Source organism: Rhopilema esculentum, chromosome 15, assembly GCF_057945365.1.
Source record: "Rhopilema esculentum isolate cy_ngs chromosome 15, ASM5794536v1, whole genome shotgun sequence".
In the NCBI taxonomy this organism is placed as follows: domain Eukaryota; kingdom Metazoa; phylum Cnidaria; class Scyphozoa; order Rhizostomeae; family Rhizostomatidae; genus Rhopilema; species Rhopilema esculentum.
Genome location: NC_142829.1, coordinates 5080473 through 5097764, shown reverse-complemented (window position 1 = coordinate 5097764; position 17292 = coordinate 5080473). Strand labels below are relative to the sequence as shown.

General features: G+C 37.0%; 1 protein-coding gene across 50 annotated transcripts; it reads right to left on the bottom strand.

The window, feature by feature from the left end:
• Positions 1 to 1395: 1395 nt before the first annotated feature.
• LOC135685077 (uncharacterized) lies at positions 1396 to 14781 on the bottom strand. Of its 50 annotated transcripts, XM_089112579.1 has the most exons (21): positions 14641 to 14723; positions 13840 to 13888; positions 12983 to 13573; positions 11578 to 11688; positions 9141 to 9263; positions 7807 to 7923; positions 6887 to 6919; positions 4779 to 4817; positions 4632 to 4670; positions 4485 to 4523; positions 4338 to 4376; positions 4191 to 4229; positions 4044 to 4082; positions 3897 to 3935; positions 3750 to 3788; positions 3603 to 3641; positions 3456 to 3494; positions 3309 to 3347; positions 3163 to 3201; positions 2718 to 2744; positions 1403 to 2184 (listed from the first exon to the last, which is right to left on the bottom strand). In XM_089112579.1, the coding sequence occupies exons 3-21, from the start codon at positions 13539 to 13541 to the stop codon at positions 1586 to 1588; spliced, it is 2037 nt and encodes a 678-aa protein (XP_088968705.1). In that variant the 5' UTR covers positions 13542 to 13573; positions 13840 to 13888; positions 14641 to 14723; the 3' UTR covers positions 1403 to 1585. The 50 variants fall into 50 exon arrangements, with proteins under 50 accessions (XP_088968746.1, XP_088968745.1, XP_088968705.1 ...); XM_089112571.1 differs by lacking the exon at positions 13840 to 13888 and having other exon boundaries at positions 14641 to 14781; XM_089112580.1 differs by lacking the exon at positions 14641 to 14723 and having other exon boundaries at positions 13840 to 14631.
• Positions 14782 to 17292: the final 2511 nt, after the last annotated feature.

Sequence of the window (17292 nt, the reverse complement as noted above, 5' to 3'; positions counted from 1 at the left end):
ACAGTTACTTCCTCTTTACATCAGTGCAAATGTTAGACGATTTAACAACAACTATTGGGACATATTTCGACCAGTAAAATTTTACTGACTTTCAATGATATGTTTTGATTTGAATTGCTTTTGATGAAATGGTTAGTGGTATTTTAATGCAATGAATGAGTTCGAAGAGTATATTTGAAGGGTCCTTTAGCAAAGTATCGTTTTTATCATAGCAATGCCCTGACAGTGCAGTACTTGCCAACCGAACCAAAAAGAAAATTAGATAAAATGTCAATAGCTAGTCCTTTTAATCTTCCTATTATCCCCCTATTTTCATCAAGCCGCATCGAGCCACACCCTGCCCCACCCTTTTGATTAATAGAGAATACCCAGTTGAAAAAGTCACGCTACGCCACTGATCGTACTAATAATTGTTTAATTTTTTGCAAATGAATTTTGCAGCAGATAAAAAACTGCTAAAATTCGCTGTGGTCTTGAAAATACAATGTTGTCGCGTCACTTTAAAAGCCAGGTAACAAGAAGCATTTGTTGTCAATACCCCCTCTTTACATCTTGCATGTAAAGAAGTTCTGGAGCTAATTATCAATTGCATTTGATGCGTTTTCCGAAAAACCGTAGGGAAATTCTACACAAGATACAATTTAACCAAAGAAGGGCCTTGTTTTTGGGTTTAGAGCCAACAAGAAATCTCGAAATCATTAATGCTTAGTTTCGCTTACCTTCGGGTAAATATCATAATTAGCTAGCAGAGTAACTACCTTTGCCTAATTCCTAATTGATTTTATAAGACGTGAAGGTACCCCAAGTCACGACGCCGCTGTTTTATACAATAGTCAATAAGAAATCATGACTATAGTAAGACCTCGATTTAAACGCTTTCGTTAAGAGATACGAAATTTTCTGCTTTGCAGTGAATTTTACAACAACGGTCATGAATTTAGCATACAATAAAAATCAGGGACACTATCTAATACTACATATATAATACTGCACAATCCAAAAGGTAAATATTGTCTAAATGCTTTGTATATCACAGGAAGGATAAAACAAGTAGCGAAGCACCAGTACAGCAAATCCTCGAATTGGCCCCCCCCCTCGAAAAAGCCCCCCTCCTCGAATAAGTCCCCACCCTAGAACTACAAATTTCCAATAAGCCCCCCCCCCTCGAATAAGCCCCTACTGCTACCGTATATTCTCGAATTGGACCCCTCAATTTGACGGTTTTTGCCATCTGAGGTTGCCTATGGTGTTTTATTGAATTACCACGACAAATTCGTACTTTTGGTAGTAATTGATTAAATGCTCATAAAGAAATTTCTACTAAAATAAACAAGGTCTTTTAATAATGTCTTCTTATTGTCTACAATAATTTTCTAAGCCCCCCCTCCTATAAGCCCCCCCCCCTCAAATAAGCCACCGTCCAAAAATATCAAAAATAAATAAGCCCCCAGGGGGCTAATTCGGTATGGTATGTGAAGAGAAAAATTCTGCTCAAACCCGCCGACAAAAACCCGCCTGAAAAACCCCCCTGTCCGACTTCTCACATCCACCCAAGTCCCAAACAATGTCTTCCTGTTCACAACTCTCAATCGCTTGATGGCAAATATTTTTCCTTAATGATATCAACCACTTTATTGAACTTGAGATCCTCCAATACTTTGATGAACTCACTCACTTTGTATTCAGGCTTTCTCATATACAAAGCTTGAATCAAAGCCTCGGTTGGGCTGTAATGCTGGTATTCAACTTTCGTAGATTCGATACCAGCAATATCTACCTTGCTGAGATTATATTTAGGTGCTAAGTGCTTCCAGTACTTAACAGATTTCTGTGAAAATTCTAGTTTTCCTGAAAGCATTGACAATTTGTCAAAGCTCAATGAACTCAAGAGCTTATCATCAGTCACTTCATTTATAAACTGGATGACATTTTCTCTACCAATTTCCATTAACTTCTGTTTAAAATCCCCTACGTTCTCGCTAGGGTGAGAAGAAAACAGATGTCTTATGAAGTTAAGTGCAGGTTGTCCTCCTCCAGCTTGACATGACCTCAATGTAATTATGATGCCATCTACGTCATCTTCGTTACAAAAAATGACACCAGCAACTGGCTCCCAACCGTTCTTGTCAAGGAGGTTTGAAATGCTATGTATTAGGTCTTGGTCTAGATCCTCAATTGTTAACCCTTAATAAAGACAGAGAGTATAAAGCATCTGTGACCAAAAACACATAAAAGTTTGCAAGCTACATGCTGACGTTAAAGAACTTGAGTTAGAAAAATTATCAGCCTAAGGCAAAATTTGTTTCGAGTAAATTAGAATGAAAGACTTCATCAGAAAGCACCGAAAAATTTTTTTTGCAAGAAACATGTACAAACAGACAACAAAAATAACAATGATGATATTAAAAAACTATTGCACGGCTTTAATGTAAGGAAGCAAAAAAAATTATCCCATGTGAAGTACAGATTTCAGAAAGGTGTTTTCTTACTCCGGTTAATACCTTTGTTCAAAAACCTTTGTTTTGGTGTTTAGGACAAGACTGTTAATATATGCTACTGCGGATTTCACACTTATTGCATACACTTCAAAAGGTTCAAAATCGCACTTATGGTTTTCTAATAAAAATATCTGTATCTTGTAGCCATACATACTGGTGCAAACAAATAATTCACATTAAAAGAACAACGGATACCTGTCAAGGCGATAGGAAAATTACCTGAAAGTGTTTCTAGCAAACGCGAGTCTAAAATAAAAACGAAGGCAAAAATCAGAACAAAAAAGCTAATTTATCCGAAAAAACAAAACAAATACATGGGCTCCGACAAAGGTTGAAAAGTGGGGGGGGCCAAGGGAAAATTTAACACCCATAACAAAAGATTTTGAAAAAAACTCTATTGTTTTGCAAAAAAGTGGGGGGGGGGCAAGGCCCCCGGCCCCCCCTCCGTCGGAGGCCCTGAAATACACAACCTCATGAGAGAAAAATAGTTTGAGTAGGTTAATTGCCTAGAAGATACCTCTCCATCCGTAATAATACAACATAAGCCACAAAGTTATTGTTACTCAAAATACTGTGATTTAACAATTTACAAAAAGGACGTAATGTCAAAATAATGCAAAAGTGATATTATAACCGTAGTTTGTTTTAAGTGCAGAATAATTACCAGATCCTTGGTCGCAAGAACCATCTGCATTAGCAATACCTGAAAACAAGCGTACCTGGATTCAATATTTTACAGAATGGGCAAAATATCATTATCATGCAAAATAATATCAAGTTTGCAGTTTGCTAATAGTGCACAATAGTTACCTGCTCCTTGGTCGTTAGAGCCATCTGCAATAACAATGTCTGAAAACAAGAATACCGGCATTCAATAGTTGGCAGAACGGGCAAAATATCATTATCATGCAAAAAGAATATCAAGTTTGCAAGTTGCTAATAGTACACAATAGTTACCTGCTCCTTGGTCGTTAGAGCCATCTGCAATAACAATGTCTGAAAACAAGAATACCGGCATTCAATAGTTGGCAGAACGGGCAAAATATCATTATCATGCAAAAAGAATATCAAGTTTGCAAGTTGCTAATAGTACACAATAGTTACCTGCTCCTTGGTCGTTAGGGCCATCTGCAATAACAATGTCTGAAAACAAGAATACCGGCATTCAATAGTTGGCAGAACGGGCAAAATATCATTATCATGCAAAAAGAATATCAAGCTTGCAAGTTGCTAATAGTGCACAATAGTTACCTGCTCCTTGGTCGTTAGAGCCATCTGCAATAACAATGTCTGAAAACAAGAATACCGGCATTCAATAGTTGGCAGAACGGGCAAAATATCATTATCATGCAAAGAGAATATCAAGTTTGCAAGTTACTAATAGTGCACAATAGTTACCTGCTCCTTGGTCGTTAGAGCCATCTGCAATAACAATGTCTGAAAACAAGAATACCGGCATTCAATAGTTGGCAGAACGGGCAAAATATCATTATCATGCAAAAAGAATATCAAGTTTGCAAGTTGCTAATAGTGCACAATAGTTACCTGCTCCTTGGTCGTTAGAGCCATCTGCAATAACAATGTCTGAAAACAAGAATACCGGCATTCAATAGTTGGCAGAACGGGCAAAATATCATTATCATGCAAAGAGAATATCAAGTTTGCAAGTTACTAATAGTGCACAATAGTTACCTGCTCCTTGGTCGTTAGAGCCATCTGCAATAACAATGTCTGAAAACAAGAATACCGGCATTCAATAGTTGGCAGAACGGGCAAAATATCATTATCATGCAAAAAGAATATCAAGTTTGCAAGTTGCTAATAGTGCACAATAGTTACCTGCTCCTTGGTCGTTAGAGCCATCTGCAATAACAATGTCTGAAAACAAGAATACCGGCATTCAATAGTTGGCAGAACGGGCAAAATATCATTATCATGCAAAAAGAATATCAAGTTTGCAAGTTGCTAATAGTGCACAATAGTTACCTGCTCCTTGGTCGTTAGAGCCATCTGCAATAACAATGTCTGAAAACAAGAATACCGGTATTCAATAGTTGGCAGAACGGGCAAAATATCATTATCATGCAAAAAGAATATCAAGTTTGCAAGTTGCTAATAGTACACAATAGTTACCTGCTCCTTGGTCGTTAGAGCCATCTGCAATAACAGTGTCTGAAAACAAGAATACCGGCATTCAATAGTTGGCAGAACGGGCAAAATATCATTATCATGCAAAAAGAATATCAAGTTTGCAAGTTGCTAATAGTGCACAATAGTTACCTGCTCCTTTGTTGTTAGAGCCATCTGCAATAGCAATGTCTGAAAACAAGCGTACCTGGATTCAATATTTGACAGAATCATGATCAAGTTTGCAGTTTGCTTATAGTGCACAATAATTTTTTGACAAAAGTAGTTTCGCTATTTATTGAGTGCTTGAGGTAGGTGATCTATGATCTTTTTATTTATTAAACTGTTCACGATCTCTTTACTCTAATAATCAGTCGTATGTTATAAAAGTTAAAATCACGTGAAATCACTATAAATCATCTGAGAATCAACTGCATATCACCCAAAATCAAACCTGTTTTATTTCAAAGTGTTTGGTAAACGACATGTTAACAAAAACGTAAACGATCTTTAACTTTGAAAAGAACATTTCGCAGATGTCGTAGGTCCTCTCGTGTAGTAGTTTGATAGCGTCAAACAATCCTTGCAAGCAAACGTGCCTGCTCTGTAATGCTCTGTAAGCCGTAAGTCCGATTAAGAAAAAAAGGGGCAATCCCATCCCCAAAAGTGTCACTTTTGGCTAAAAAATAAATTTTATGGACTTTTAAATTTTCTCCCTTTCTTCTATATGTTACAACAGTTCGAGAAAGATACCTCTATTTTAATTAATATCACATTATTCTCCTGTCTTTTATAATAAGCAATAATTGCCAACATCCTGAAACCCGTCTCGTAAAATGTCTCTAACTCGTCTGCTTACTCAACAACAGCATTACTGTCCAATTTCGCCACTGCATTCAATGTCATGCCTCACTAACTAAGCTTCAGTGTACTGAATGCAGGGAGGCTAGATCCTGGCGTGTTATCTTTATGCTCCATACCCCCAACTCCCTCAAAAGCACCAGATTTGTCATTAAGTTTCGGAATTCTTTTAAATTTGACCGAATTTTTAGTTAAATTCAATTCCCCGCACCCTGAAATTCAGATTCCACTAAACTCCTAAACCTAGGGGCTCATTGGGGCTCATTGGGGCTCATTGGGGCTCATTGGGGCTCATGGGGCTCAGGGGGGCTCAGGAGGGCTCAGGGCGTTCAGAAGGTTCAAGGTGCCCAACCAACCTTGTAAAAACCAAAAGTAATATTTTCCTCCTTAATATCAATTCCCCGCACCCTGAAATTCAGATTCCACTAAACTCCTAAACCTAGGGGCTCATTGGGGCTCATTGGGGCTCATTGGGGCTCATGGGGCTCAGGGGGGCTCAGGAGGGCTCAGGGCGTTCAGAAGGTTCAAGGTGCCCAACCAACCTTGTAAAAACCAAAAGTAATATTTTCCTCCTTAATATCAATTCCCCGCACCCTGAAATTCAGATTCCACTAAACTCCTAAACCTAGGGGCTCATTGGGGCTCATTGGGGCTCATTGGGGCTCATGGGGCTCAGGGGGGCTCAGGAGGGCTCAGGGCGTTCAGAAGGTTCAAGGTGCCCAACCAACCTTGTAAAAACCAAAAGTAATATTTTCCTCCTTCGTGATATAGCTTATCCGAAAAATTTTGCAATGATCTCTTCAAGGCACTACATAACTGGGAAGGAGCAGCATCACACGCAAATATTCAAGTGCCACGAAAAAGCTGTCCTACATAACAGGGAAAACATTTCAAACCAAATACATAGATGCTATTAAATTCCAAAATGCTTTGCATAATTCGGAATATAATACGCTTTATAACTCTCACTTGCAATTTGAATGCCATGAAAGTTGTTATCATTATAACCTGATATGAATAATATAACCTAATGGAAGGTGCTATTTGTATTTTGGAAGTAAAAAAGGAAAGATGCTGGGTCATGTTACGTTACGTATGGTACGAAATACTTGACATGCTACTAGAAATTAATATAGAACATAAGAAATGTCATTTAGGTACAAAACTAGTAAAAAGGCAGACATGAAATGATAATAAAATAATCTTCTATCAAAGCATATTATATGATGTGAAATTTTTAACGGGAAAAGTATGTGAAGCACCATCCGAAACATTAATGTCTTTGCCACCTGTATTACTTTCATCACCTTAAAAGACTGGATATCTTTATCTCACAAAAAATGGAAAACAACCACTGAAAGCAAAACTTGAAATGAATATCAGAAAAAAAGCAAATATACCTGACAACTGGTCGCAATGCTCCTCTAAATTTTCTTTGCATGCGTTTAAAACAAAAATGTTAAAAATGTTTTAAAAAAGGTCTGAAAGTGAAATCCCACGATTCTACAAGAGCCGTGTCAAGGGTCAAAGGACGGTCCAATTAGCAAAGTCTCGAGTATTTTTAAGCCAGCTACGTTCTTCACAGCAAACAACTATTTTCTATAATGGCTAAGTTGTAGAGAGTTGAATTGAGCTGAGAAGTAACTACCATATAGCTAATCTAAAAGAGCATATTTAAATGGTCCTACAAATGATAAGACATTCGATTCTAAAAAAATTTTTGGCTGATATAAGCCGAATGAGCCCTTTAATGCGGGGAAACGCCCTTTTTGCAAAATTTCACCCCATTATTTGATTAATGTTAGCTACGGTAAATAGCAAAGTATTTTACAATTGTTATTGACACAAGCATACAGTATACTACACCCCCCCCCCCCCCAATGAGTTTTACATCACTTTTGGACAAATCTCGAGGATCATATTTTAGAAAAGTGGGGGGGGGGTCCGGACCCCCCTACTCCCCCCCCTTGGGTACGCCACTGGTCAAATCATTGTAACTTAGTCTTGCTATAAAACTACATCTATTCTCAAGTAAACTCCAAGTCTTTTTAATGCTGGTATTACAGCCAATTTTGAGCAGATATAACTGCACTGGCAAAGTTATGTACATGATATGGGTATTTTATATGAACGCTTTGGGACGAAATGATATCTTCTAATAATATAAGAATATAACACCATAACCTCATGCATCTTAACTCTACTGTTGCGACAGATGAATATTTCTAAAATAACAGTTTCACTATTGTACAACACAAACCACATGCAGAAAAAAATTGCAAGCCTTAAGTGAGAGGTATGTTGTACTTAGTTTTGTTACCTGAGGCTGTCTCTTTCGCATCACTTCCAGTAATCGATGATAAGGCTTTGGACTCTGGAAAATCTCCTTTTTCAATGGCAGCAAAATCAAAATTTCCCGAATTTGGTGAAGCACTACCTGCAAAGGAAATCAGAACTGTGGAAAAAATGGCTATTATTGGAAACTGCAACCCCTAAGTTATCTATGTTGGATGTAGCCCCCAATTTGTTTCATGATAAGGTGCTATTCTATGCACAGGCCAGATTGTGATTACAAGTGATGTCATGAATTTCTCATAACTTCAGTTATTTGGCTATTTTGATACGTCATTTCTAATACGAGGAACAAGAGGAAAAACCTGGTATAAGGCAGAACAGCCAAGTAACAAATGTAGCAACCCAGTCACAAGCGGAACAGCCCTACAAAACGAGCGGAGCAACCCAATAACAAGCGGAACAATCAAGTAACAAGCGGAAAGGCCAAGAGCAGGGTTGTTACTGACTGCTCTCAAGCCAATTAAGTCAAACTACCTATGAAGAATTATTATAAAATGAATACATGGTACAACGTTAAAAGAGCAACCTACGTTACAGAATAGCTGTTGGTGCATCGGGGCAAATCGCTCAACCCACTATAAACCTCTAGCAGGACGGGGTTACTAAGGGAAGCTACACAATAACCCCCAAATTTGTTAGATAGTTGGGAGGGAATGGACAAGAAAAGCATTTTTCCCCACTAATAGCCTATGTACCAGTCCTAAGGTATGAGAGGTTTTAACGATGCCACGAGCCACACACCTGACCCTTGTATTACAAATCAAATCATCAGGAGGCCGAAAGACATTGCCCAAAAACTAGTAAAGCAGATACAAGAACAACGTGAGGAAGCGTGGCACCAGCGATCATAACGAAAAGCAACTAATGACAATCTCACAGGCAATTGAGGTCAAAAGGTACAAAAGCCCCTTGTGAAATAAACATTTAAAAAACATCTTAAACAATTAAACGCCCGTCTTGAAAATCTTCAGAACATTAAGGAATCATTTATTATTCCTGTCGATCATTCTAACATTTTTAAACTACTTTAACTTTTCTATTTCTTATTGGACATATGGATTGTAGATTTTAAGGTTTTATCTTTTTCTTTGAAAAGGGCAGTTTGGAAAAAAATTCATGTATTTAATCGACAACTTTACTCGGTATTAACAAATAAAACTGAAATATAATTTTATATTTTTGCTCTGGAAAAAGCAAAGCAGTAGCACAGTGAGACTTCCATCCAGGTACCAGAAAAAAGCATTTCAAAAATGCTCATCTAATTTAAGAAGTAAATCAGGTGAATATAACATTTCCTACCTCTAAGTCTTTCATTTGTTTTCTCATTTTCTACTTGTACTGATTTATTTTGCATTGCAGGATCAACATCAGATATATCTCCTCCACTGTTGCTTGTCCCATCAGCACTTGGACTGAATGTCTCTAAAACAGTTAACAAAATGGATTAAAATAATGAAATAATGTGAAGACAAATCAGGGCTATAAACACAGAATAGTAATGTGGCAGTCAATCTGTCATTTCAATTGGGGGGAGGGGGAGGAGAGGGGGAGGGGAGAAGGGAGGAAGATAAGAGAGAGGAGAAGGGAAGGGATAAGGAAGGGAGAGAAGGAAGGAGGAGAAGGAAGGAGGAGAAGGGAGGGAGAGAAGGGAGGGAGAGAAGGGAGGGAGAGAAGGGAGGGAGAGAAGGGAGGGAGAGAAGGGAGGGAGAGAAGGGAGGGGAAAAGGGGCGGAGAAGGGAGGGGGAGGAAGAAATGAGAGGGTGTGAAGTGAGAGGGAGAATGGAGGGGAGAGAGGAAGGGAGGGGAGGGAGCGGGGTCAGCAGAGTGAAATAAAATAGAGTGTCCAGTGGGCCATGGCACCCCCAAGCAATTTATGGTAGGTGTTATGGACACTGTTGGGGGGCAATCGATATTTTTGGATTTAATAAGAGTTTTGCAGCTCTATAGAAGGTATCTACATATTTTCCTTAGCACATATTTTCCTTATACCATTTTTCCATTCACAAGGAGCCACTTTATGAGGGATCTACATGTAAAGGACCGAGAAGGTTAAAGAACATTAAAAATGCTAAAGACAAAATCTCTTCGGGACTTTTCGAATTTTGAACATCTTTAGGACTGCAAATAATGAAGAATTAGAGCGTCAGTTTCATTTATTTGCAGTCAAAACTAGCGTAAAATGCGTTACGCATGCATCAAGTGTTTTATTGAGCAGTTTCCAGTTTTGATGTCTCTGTTTATATTACATTTTGATAAGAATGTTGGTTATAAGAATATTCAGGTTCAGATTCATCCAGTTATTAAGAATATCGTGAGAATATTGCTCAGCCTCACATCGCATATTTCTGTCATATTTTTCAGCAGTTGCTTTTTTCGCAATGTTCATAACAGAGAATTGCAATACTAACATTTCTCAGTACTCAAAAATTTCGTTTTCTATTCGAGAGCGAGCAACGTTCTCCTGAAATCATATCGGATTTGAAAAATAAGAATAATTTAAGAGCATATTCAAGCTCAAAACGAAAAATTCTTAAAAATATCGAGGCTGGAGAAATATTAAAGCATTCATTGCCTTTCTCTATGCAAAGGTATTTCTTCATTAACATTTTATTTTTATGCAAATTAAATTTATTTCTTGCCCTCTTTGTCTTTTGGCCTTGTTTTCTAGCTACAGTTAAAGTCAAAACTCTAAGATTCTTTGTTTGTTTTCTTGTGTCTATGCTATATATTTATAGCACTGAATGTGCGGTTTTGGTGCCGCATTTTGAAAAAGAGGTCAAAAGGTTAGGAACTTTAGGAACTAGGTCTTGAGCTAGAATCTTCATAAAAATGTGTGTAATAAATATTCTTGTAATGTGGATTTGTCGAGATTTTTTGATGAATTATACCATTCTTTACTGACGTAATTTTGAGATATATTTGAAAGATATTTTAGACGATTCACCCCTTGGAAACAGTCACTGACTCGACATCACTCTGCTTACATACGTAAAGGTCATGGACATTAGTTGTTTTGAGCTTGGCACCATGACATAATGGTTGAAGTTTATTGCAATAACACAGACAAGCTTAGTTTAGTTCTAACCTACCTACCATGGATTCCATTTCTTTTCAAGGAAATGGCGACAATTTCCCTTTACTGATGAAGCAGAATTGTGACCGTGCCTGTCGAGGGGTATATAAAAAGTGAGCTGATGAGCTCAAATTAAAGGTGCATAACGTTGCTACCAACAAAATCTATCCACTTATTCATTATCCTTCTCAGCAGCATGTACTTCGAACAAACCTTTAATAGTAGGAGGTTAAAAATTAATTGATTAAAAATCTCGATCAAGGTAGTTATTTTTACGTCTCCAATTACTACTTTCTTAAATATAATTTTGTTGATTGTGAATTGTATTAAAAAGAAAACTCAAATAAAACCTTGTGGTGATTGAATTGATAAACCAACAACATAAAACGCAGATGGAGCTTTAAAAATTGTTGTTTCGTTGTGAGAATAGATGTAGCGTTTTATGTCAAATTTGTGCAGCTTGCTGTCATCAGACATTTATACAAAATATGTAAGTGAAACTCTTCAATTTAAATGAGAGATGACTTTTTTTAAGTCTTTGTCTAAATTTTTTCTTAAAGGTTACTACTTAGGGTGCAGTCTCTCTTCCTGTCTACATTATGCAATTGCACCAATCCTTGTTTCATTTAAACAGTAAAACAGGAGAATACAACCTTTTCCTACCTTCATAACCTTCATTTGTTTTCTGATCTTCAACATTTACAGGCTTATCTCGCATTGCAGTATCAACTCCAGACCTGTTTCCTTCACTGTCAGTTGCTCCATTGGAACTTGCTATGAAAAAATTTAGCAAAATTATAAAGTACCGTCAAGACTAGTTTACAGCAGGGTGAAAAAAAGATACAAGAGGGAAAAATCAAGGCAGTTTTATTTTGTCTTTTGCATTGCAAATGTCTATCTTGTAATTTCTTGACCAAGCTTGGTTAAAAAGGCAGGCACACCTTTATACCCCTGGCTAGTTAAAAAATCTTTAGTTGTTAATTTAAAAAATCTCTTCCAAGCACCCTCTTTTCTAAACAATTAATCATCAATCTTTTTAGATTATTTATCTTTAAGACTTGTGTCATCATGTCATTAAAATCTTCGTTGCATTGCATTTGTACAATGAAACAGTAGCATCATACTGATGTAGCAGAATTGTGATCCTACCATCAAAATCTATCCACTTATTCATTATCCTTCTCGGCAGCATGAAGCTCTTATAAATCATTCATAGTAGGACAGAAAAGTTCATTGGCTAGCAATCTTCAAGCAGTTATTTGCTAATCGAGTCAAGATTAATAAAGTCTGCTTCAAAAAGATGTTAGTTGCTCTCATTCAGTAATGTTTGCCTTTTCAATAATGATGGCCATATTTCACAACTGACAACAAGCAACCATTAGAGAAAAAAATCATTGTCAAGGATCAATACCCTAGCAGGGGGCATATTATAGGTTTGTGGCTTTTAGACCCCCTTTGATAGGCCCTTCTTGTACAGGGGTGGGCAATTAAATTAAGAAGGGTCCAGATGAGAAACTTGAACTGTGTTTGGATAAACCAATGATAACTTTATTTTGAGCAATGTTTATTTTCTCCCAATGTAAAGAGCAATAAATTATACTATACTCTATTTCATCTGCTACTGGTCACTAGAAAGATATGGATATAACATCAAAATCTAAACAAATACATGAAAGTGTAGTGTAGTTAAAGTGGGAAAATACTTCAACAAATGTTTTTTCAAAAAATGACAAGGTTTTCAAAAAAAGTTACGATATTATATAGCATAAACATCATAGCATAAATTTTATAATATTTCTTTATTCTGATTGATCAAACACACATGCACACCAAACAGAAACTAAGGCCAGGTGTGGCCTAGGTCTGTCTTGTAGATGCACAAGGCCTCATTTTATATCTCATTGTGGTTGGTTTGGTACATCCTTTGATAGCAGTTACATAAAATATGAAGAATTTTTTTGCAACAATTGAACCTTTTTGATTTACAGCTTAATTCATTTATTGGGAATAGTGAGGGTTCATTTTGAACGTAGAGATGTATTTAACATTTGAGAATGAGGATATTTACCTTTGATTGGTATTATCCTGAAAGTATCTTTATTAATCTGTTCATCCACAAGCCCCACTAAGTGGCCTTTTTTATCATAAACAGGGCTGCTTGTGGCTAACCCATCTTCTTTGTCCACATCTTTGTCAACACACTTAATATTGAACCATTCTAGGCCTTGTTCTTTCTCTACTTGTCCCCTGATGATTTTATCTTCTTGCACAGCAATATAAACCTCTGAACCTTTACATACAGTGTCAATATGAACACATTCACTTGCAAAAGGATCCGAAAGAAGCGCTTTAACTCTAGCAAATGTGGTTAAACGCACTCCAAAGTGAGCAAGGTTGCAAGGCCCTGGATAAGCTAACAATATTCTCTTTTCTATTCTAAAACGTTTGTTGCTGTTTGTTGATTTGCAAACATACCCAGCATTTGAACACTGATCTATCAACGATTGCAGCGTCAAAAATGAAGGGGTCTTCTTTCCATCAAATGAAATGTAAACCAGTGCCCCTTTTCCAACAGGCTTACTATCCTTGTATAATGTATAACATGAATATGGCTTTGGCTTGGCCATTTTCAGCAGAACTGAGCTGGGAAATCGTTGTGCTGTAAAATTAAGAAACAAATTCACCAATATTTAGTAGTCTAAATAAGCACAAACACTAGATGATGGTACAATTGTAAATATTCACTTAAAAGTGAATTAACAGCAAAGAATTAACATTCAACAAGTCTGATCATGGGTATTTAAGCAGGTTAGTGAACAATCGTGTGCTGGGAAGTTTAACAAGGAGGGCGACAAGATATTTGTCAAGAAAATTTCAGAAGTGTACAACAGACATTGTCCATTAAAAACAAAACAGAATAATTACCTGTAGAGATTAAACTGAAGGTACAAAGGAAGAAACTTTAGTGCCAGCCCTAAACAGTCGAATAAAACAAGAAAGAAACCAAATATAGTATCTCATCCTTAACAATTTTTAAACACTCCTTTAATCATTAATTCAATGCTTCAATCAAATAATAAACTGATTAGCTGGGGCCATTATTTGACAACAAGAAAAGTTTTGCCCCTAGAAAACAGAAAACAACAGAAGTTCATAAACAGCACAAAGTAAAGTATGGTAGATATGCTATTTCAACAGTTTTTGGTATTGAAAATGCAAATCCAGTGAAATGAGCACTTGAGCTTTACAAAGGTACATTTTGGTTATGCAAGTTAGCAAAAAAGGGCGACCTGATCTTTTGAAAAGGGGGGCAGTACCCCTACGCCCCCCAGGCTCCTACGTCTATGGAATCAATCAAACTTGGATGTTGTTTCCGCATTTAGTGATCATTCAATGTACATAGGCCCTTGGATCTTCGGCGTGGAGTTATGATTTTGTCGGCATAACGGCGTACACATGTTTATTTTCGGTGTAATAAATGGCGTCTTTGGTGTAGATATTGTGATTCGATTGGCGTTTATTCATGACCGCCGTGGCGTACTTTCGGCGTCGGATTTGTAGAAAAACCTTTTTTGAGATGCTGATTGCTGCTGACCAAAGTTCTGTCGGTTTGAATTTACAATAAGCGATATATCTTGATGAATTTTTCACACATCACCGTAACTCACATTTGAGAATAAATCAAATTGTCATTTTGAAATATTAAGAAAAACAGCAACTACTCACCGAACCCTTCCTTATCCACCATGAAAACGAAAGTACTTCTGAGATACCGCAAGGCACGACGGGATACTCCTCACGGCAACAGGATATAAAAATTTAAGGCCGATTTCCATTTGACATTTTTTGTGCGCGCGGGCGTAGCGCCCAAATCTGAGCATGCGTAGTTAAAATCAAGTGGTCTTGATTTTGCGTCCGCTGTGAGCGCTAAAAAGTTGAGACCCTATGAACTTTCTGTCTGGCGCTCAATTTTAAAATATTAAAATATCTCATTTCATTGGATTTTCGTCTTCGTGTTGGTTTGTTCCTGACAATTTTTCGTATTATTACTCTTTCCAAGATTCACTGAATCCGGTGGACAGCGTATCCTGTGTTTTTTGCGTCTTACATAATAAATCAGTACCCGTGCTCTAATATATAATTTTTTGTAATTTTTTTACTGTGCCCTGGCGCTAGGAGCTTTTAGAAAGGCTACTCAATTTCATTTTCTGTACTCTATTGATAACATTACAATTATGCACTGATAGATTATCCTTTATAAAAAATCGATTTATAACATTTTTATAAAATAATTATTATAAGAGGCTTCATATAATTTAACAAAGTATTGGTTGTCATTTGGAGTTTCTAAATGAGCTATATTATAACTTGTTAAAGCCTTGATGCTTCTAAACTCTCTAATGAAGCCCTAAAGTTGTCCAAAAGTCGCATTCCATGTACCAGTAGTAGATTAAAATATCTGTACATGTTTAGAAGCATGGCCAAATTCAGCAAAGGCAATCATAAGTAAAATAAAATTCTTAATCAGCCAATCAGCATTCAAAAATCAAGGCATGGAAATAATCATAGAATTGATTGAAAGTGTACTTATCCCTAAAATCTTATATGGGTGTGAAACATGGACTAACATGAACAAAAAAATCTTAAAAATCCTTGAAAGTATACAAAAAGATGCAATAACCCTAACCACTTTAATACCGAAATCAACACCCTATCAAGGCTTACTATATGAATGTGGACTTATGCCAATGGTTTATCGAATAAAACTAAGAAGACTATTGTATCTACATAAACTGATAAACATGAAAGAAACACCTTCCAGGAATGGAACAAATTCTTAAAAGCAACGCAAAAGGCCTGATAGAAATCAAGAGTTTGGTTGAACTTTTCCAAACTTAAGTGAAAATTAGCCTGTGGTACTATACTGCACATGACTTCTTTCCTGGCAATTCTGTGTGTGTGTTATAGTAACTGCTCCGAAACGGAGATTTGGCTAGATATATTATTATTATTATTATTATAGCTAGTAATATTTGTCATGTATTTGCATGCCAGTTATTATTATTTTATACTGTTCCTATAAAGTCATATTTTTCCGAAAATGCCGTTACTTTACAAAGTGTTTCCCTTAGAGAAAAAGTATCGTTAGCCTGGTGCCAGGATTTTCATAATTTAGTGTCAGAAATATATTTCGAAACAAGTATACAATACTTTATCCCCGGTTTCTTGAGGCTGTGGTACCCACAGGGTGTGGTATCGAATCTTTTAAATTTTTCGAAAAATTATCAAGGTGCAATTAATTGACCAGGGATAAAACTGCTGGATAATTCAACTGGATTCTAAGTACGTAGTCAAAACATATGAATGACATACTCGGATTTTTCTAGGAAAATTTCGATGGCATGAACTATGTATAGAACACGATGAGGCTCGTAAGTTTGACGTCAAAGCAATTCCAATTTTATTATTCAGTGCCATCGAAACGAGATTCAACTTGGGGTGGGGATGAGCTGTTATAAAGGAAACATACAACAGTTTGACTATTATTGGGGGCCGAGCCCCCCCAGCCCCCTCCCCGGTTCAGCCGGACCTGTAATCATTTACACTCTTTTTTTCATAAGAACCAGTTACGAGCCTCATGTTCAGGCTGACTGTTCTTAATTTTTTCGAAAATCTGAGGTTGAATTTTTCTTAATTTGTTCTTTAATTAATAGGATGTAAGCAGTGTGATTGCTAGCTTTTTCGCTCTAGGGAGGTGTTCAGGTCCATTTGCCGACACAGTGAATGAGATAACCTTCATTAGCTGACAGATTTTTGAATTTTCACCGAAAAAGCACCCACACATCGATAAAAATTCTCGATTTTGAGAAGATACGTTGTTCAAAATTGCATTTTGCAGAAGCTCAGCCTCAACATGTCCTTAATTTGTTCTTACCTTTTGACCAGTTTTGAGGCTCGTGTTCTTATAAAATTGTTCTTACAAAAAAGAGTGCAACTTCTAGCCACGAAAAAAGGAAAACAAAGTAGCACCGCGTAAGGTCAATGGGCAATTTGTAATTATTTCAGCAAATGACATTTCAACTGCTTTATTAAATGCACATATTCAGTGGGTATTTTCAAAGGAAAGGCACCTTTCACTAGAACAAGGACCGCGGAGGATATTACAGATTGAGGGGGGCTATAACTTTTGAGGGGCTAAACATGCTAAAAACAAAGAGCAAGGCAATTTCTTATGGTTTTAAGTACATTTGGGGGGCTAGCCCCCTCGAAACTATTGGGGGGTTAGCCCCCTCGGCTCCCCCGCTTTGCCGCTTTGGCAGTCCCTGCACTAGAACATATTTTTAAAAGGACCATAAATACTGCGACCAAAGATGCGAC

Bases quoted from the DNA above. Each gene is read 5' to 3' on its own strand.
- LOC135685077 (XM_089112571.1), bottom strand. From the start codon at position 14,662: ATGGTGGATAAGGAAGGGTTCG. The intron at 3,642-3,749 runs GTAACTATTGTG...TCTTGTTTTCAG, and splicing joins CTCTAACGACCAAGGAGCAG to ACATTGTTATTGCAGATGGC. The intron at 3,202-3,308 runs GTAACTATTGTG...GCTTGTTTTCAG, and splicing joins CTCTAACGACCAAGGAGCAG to GTATTGCTAATGCAGATGGT.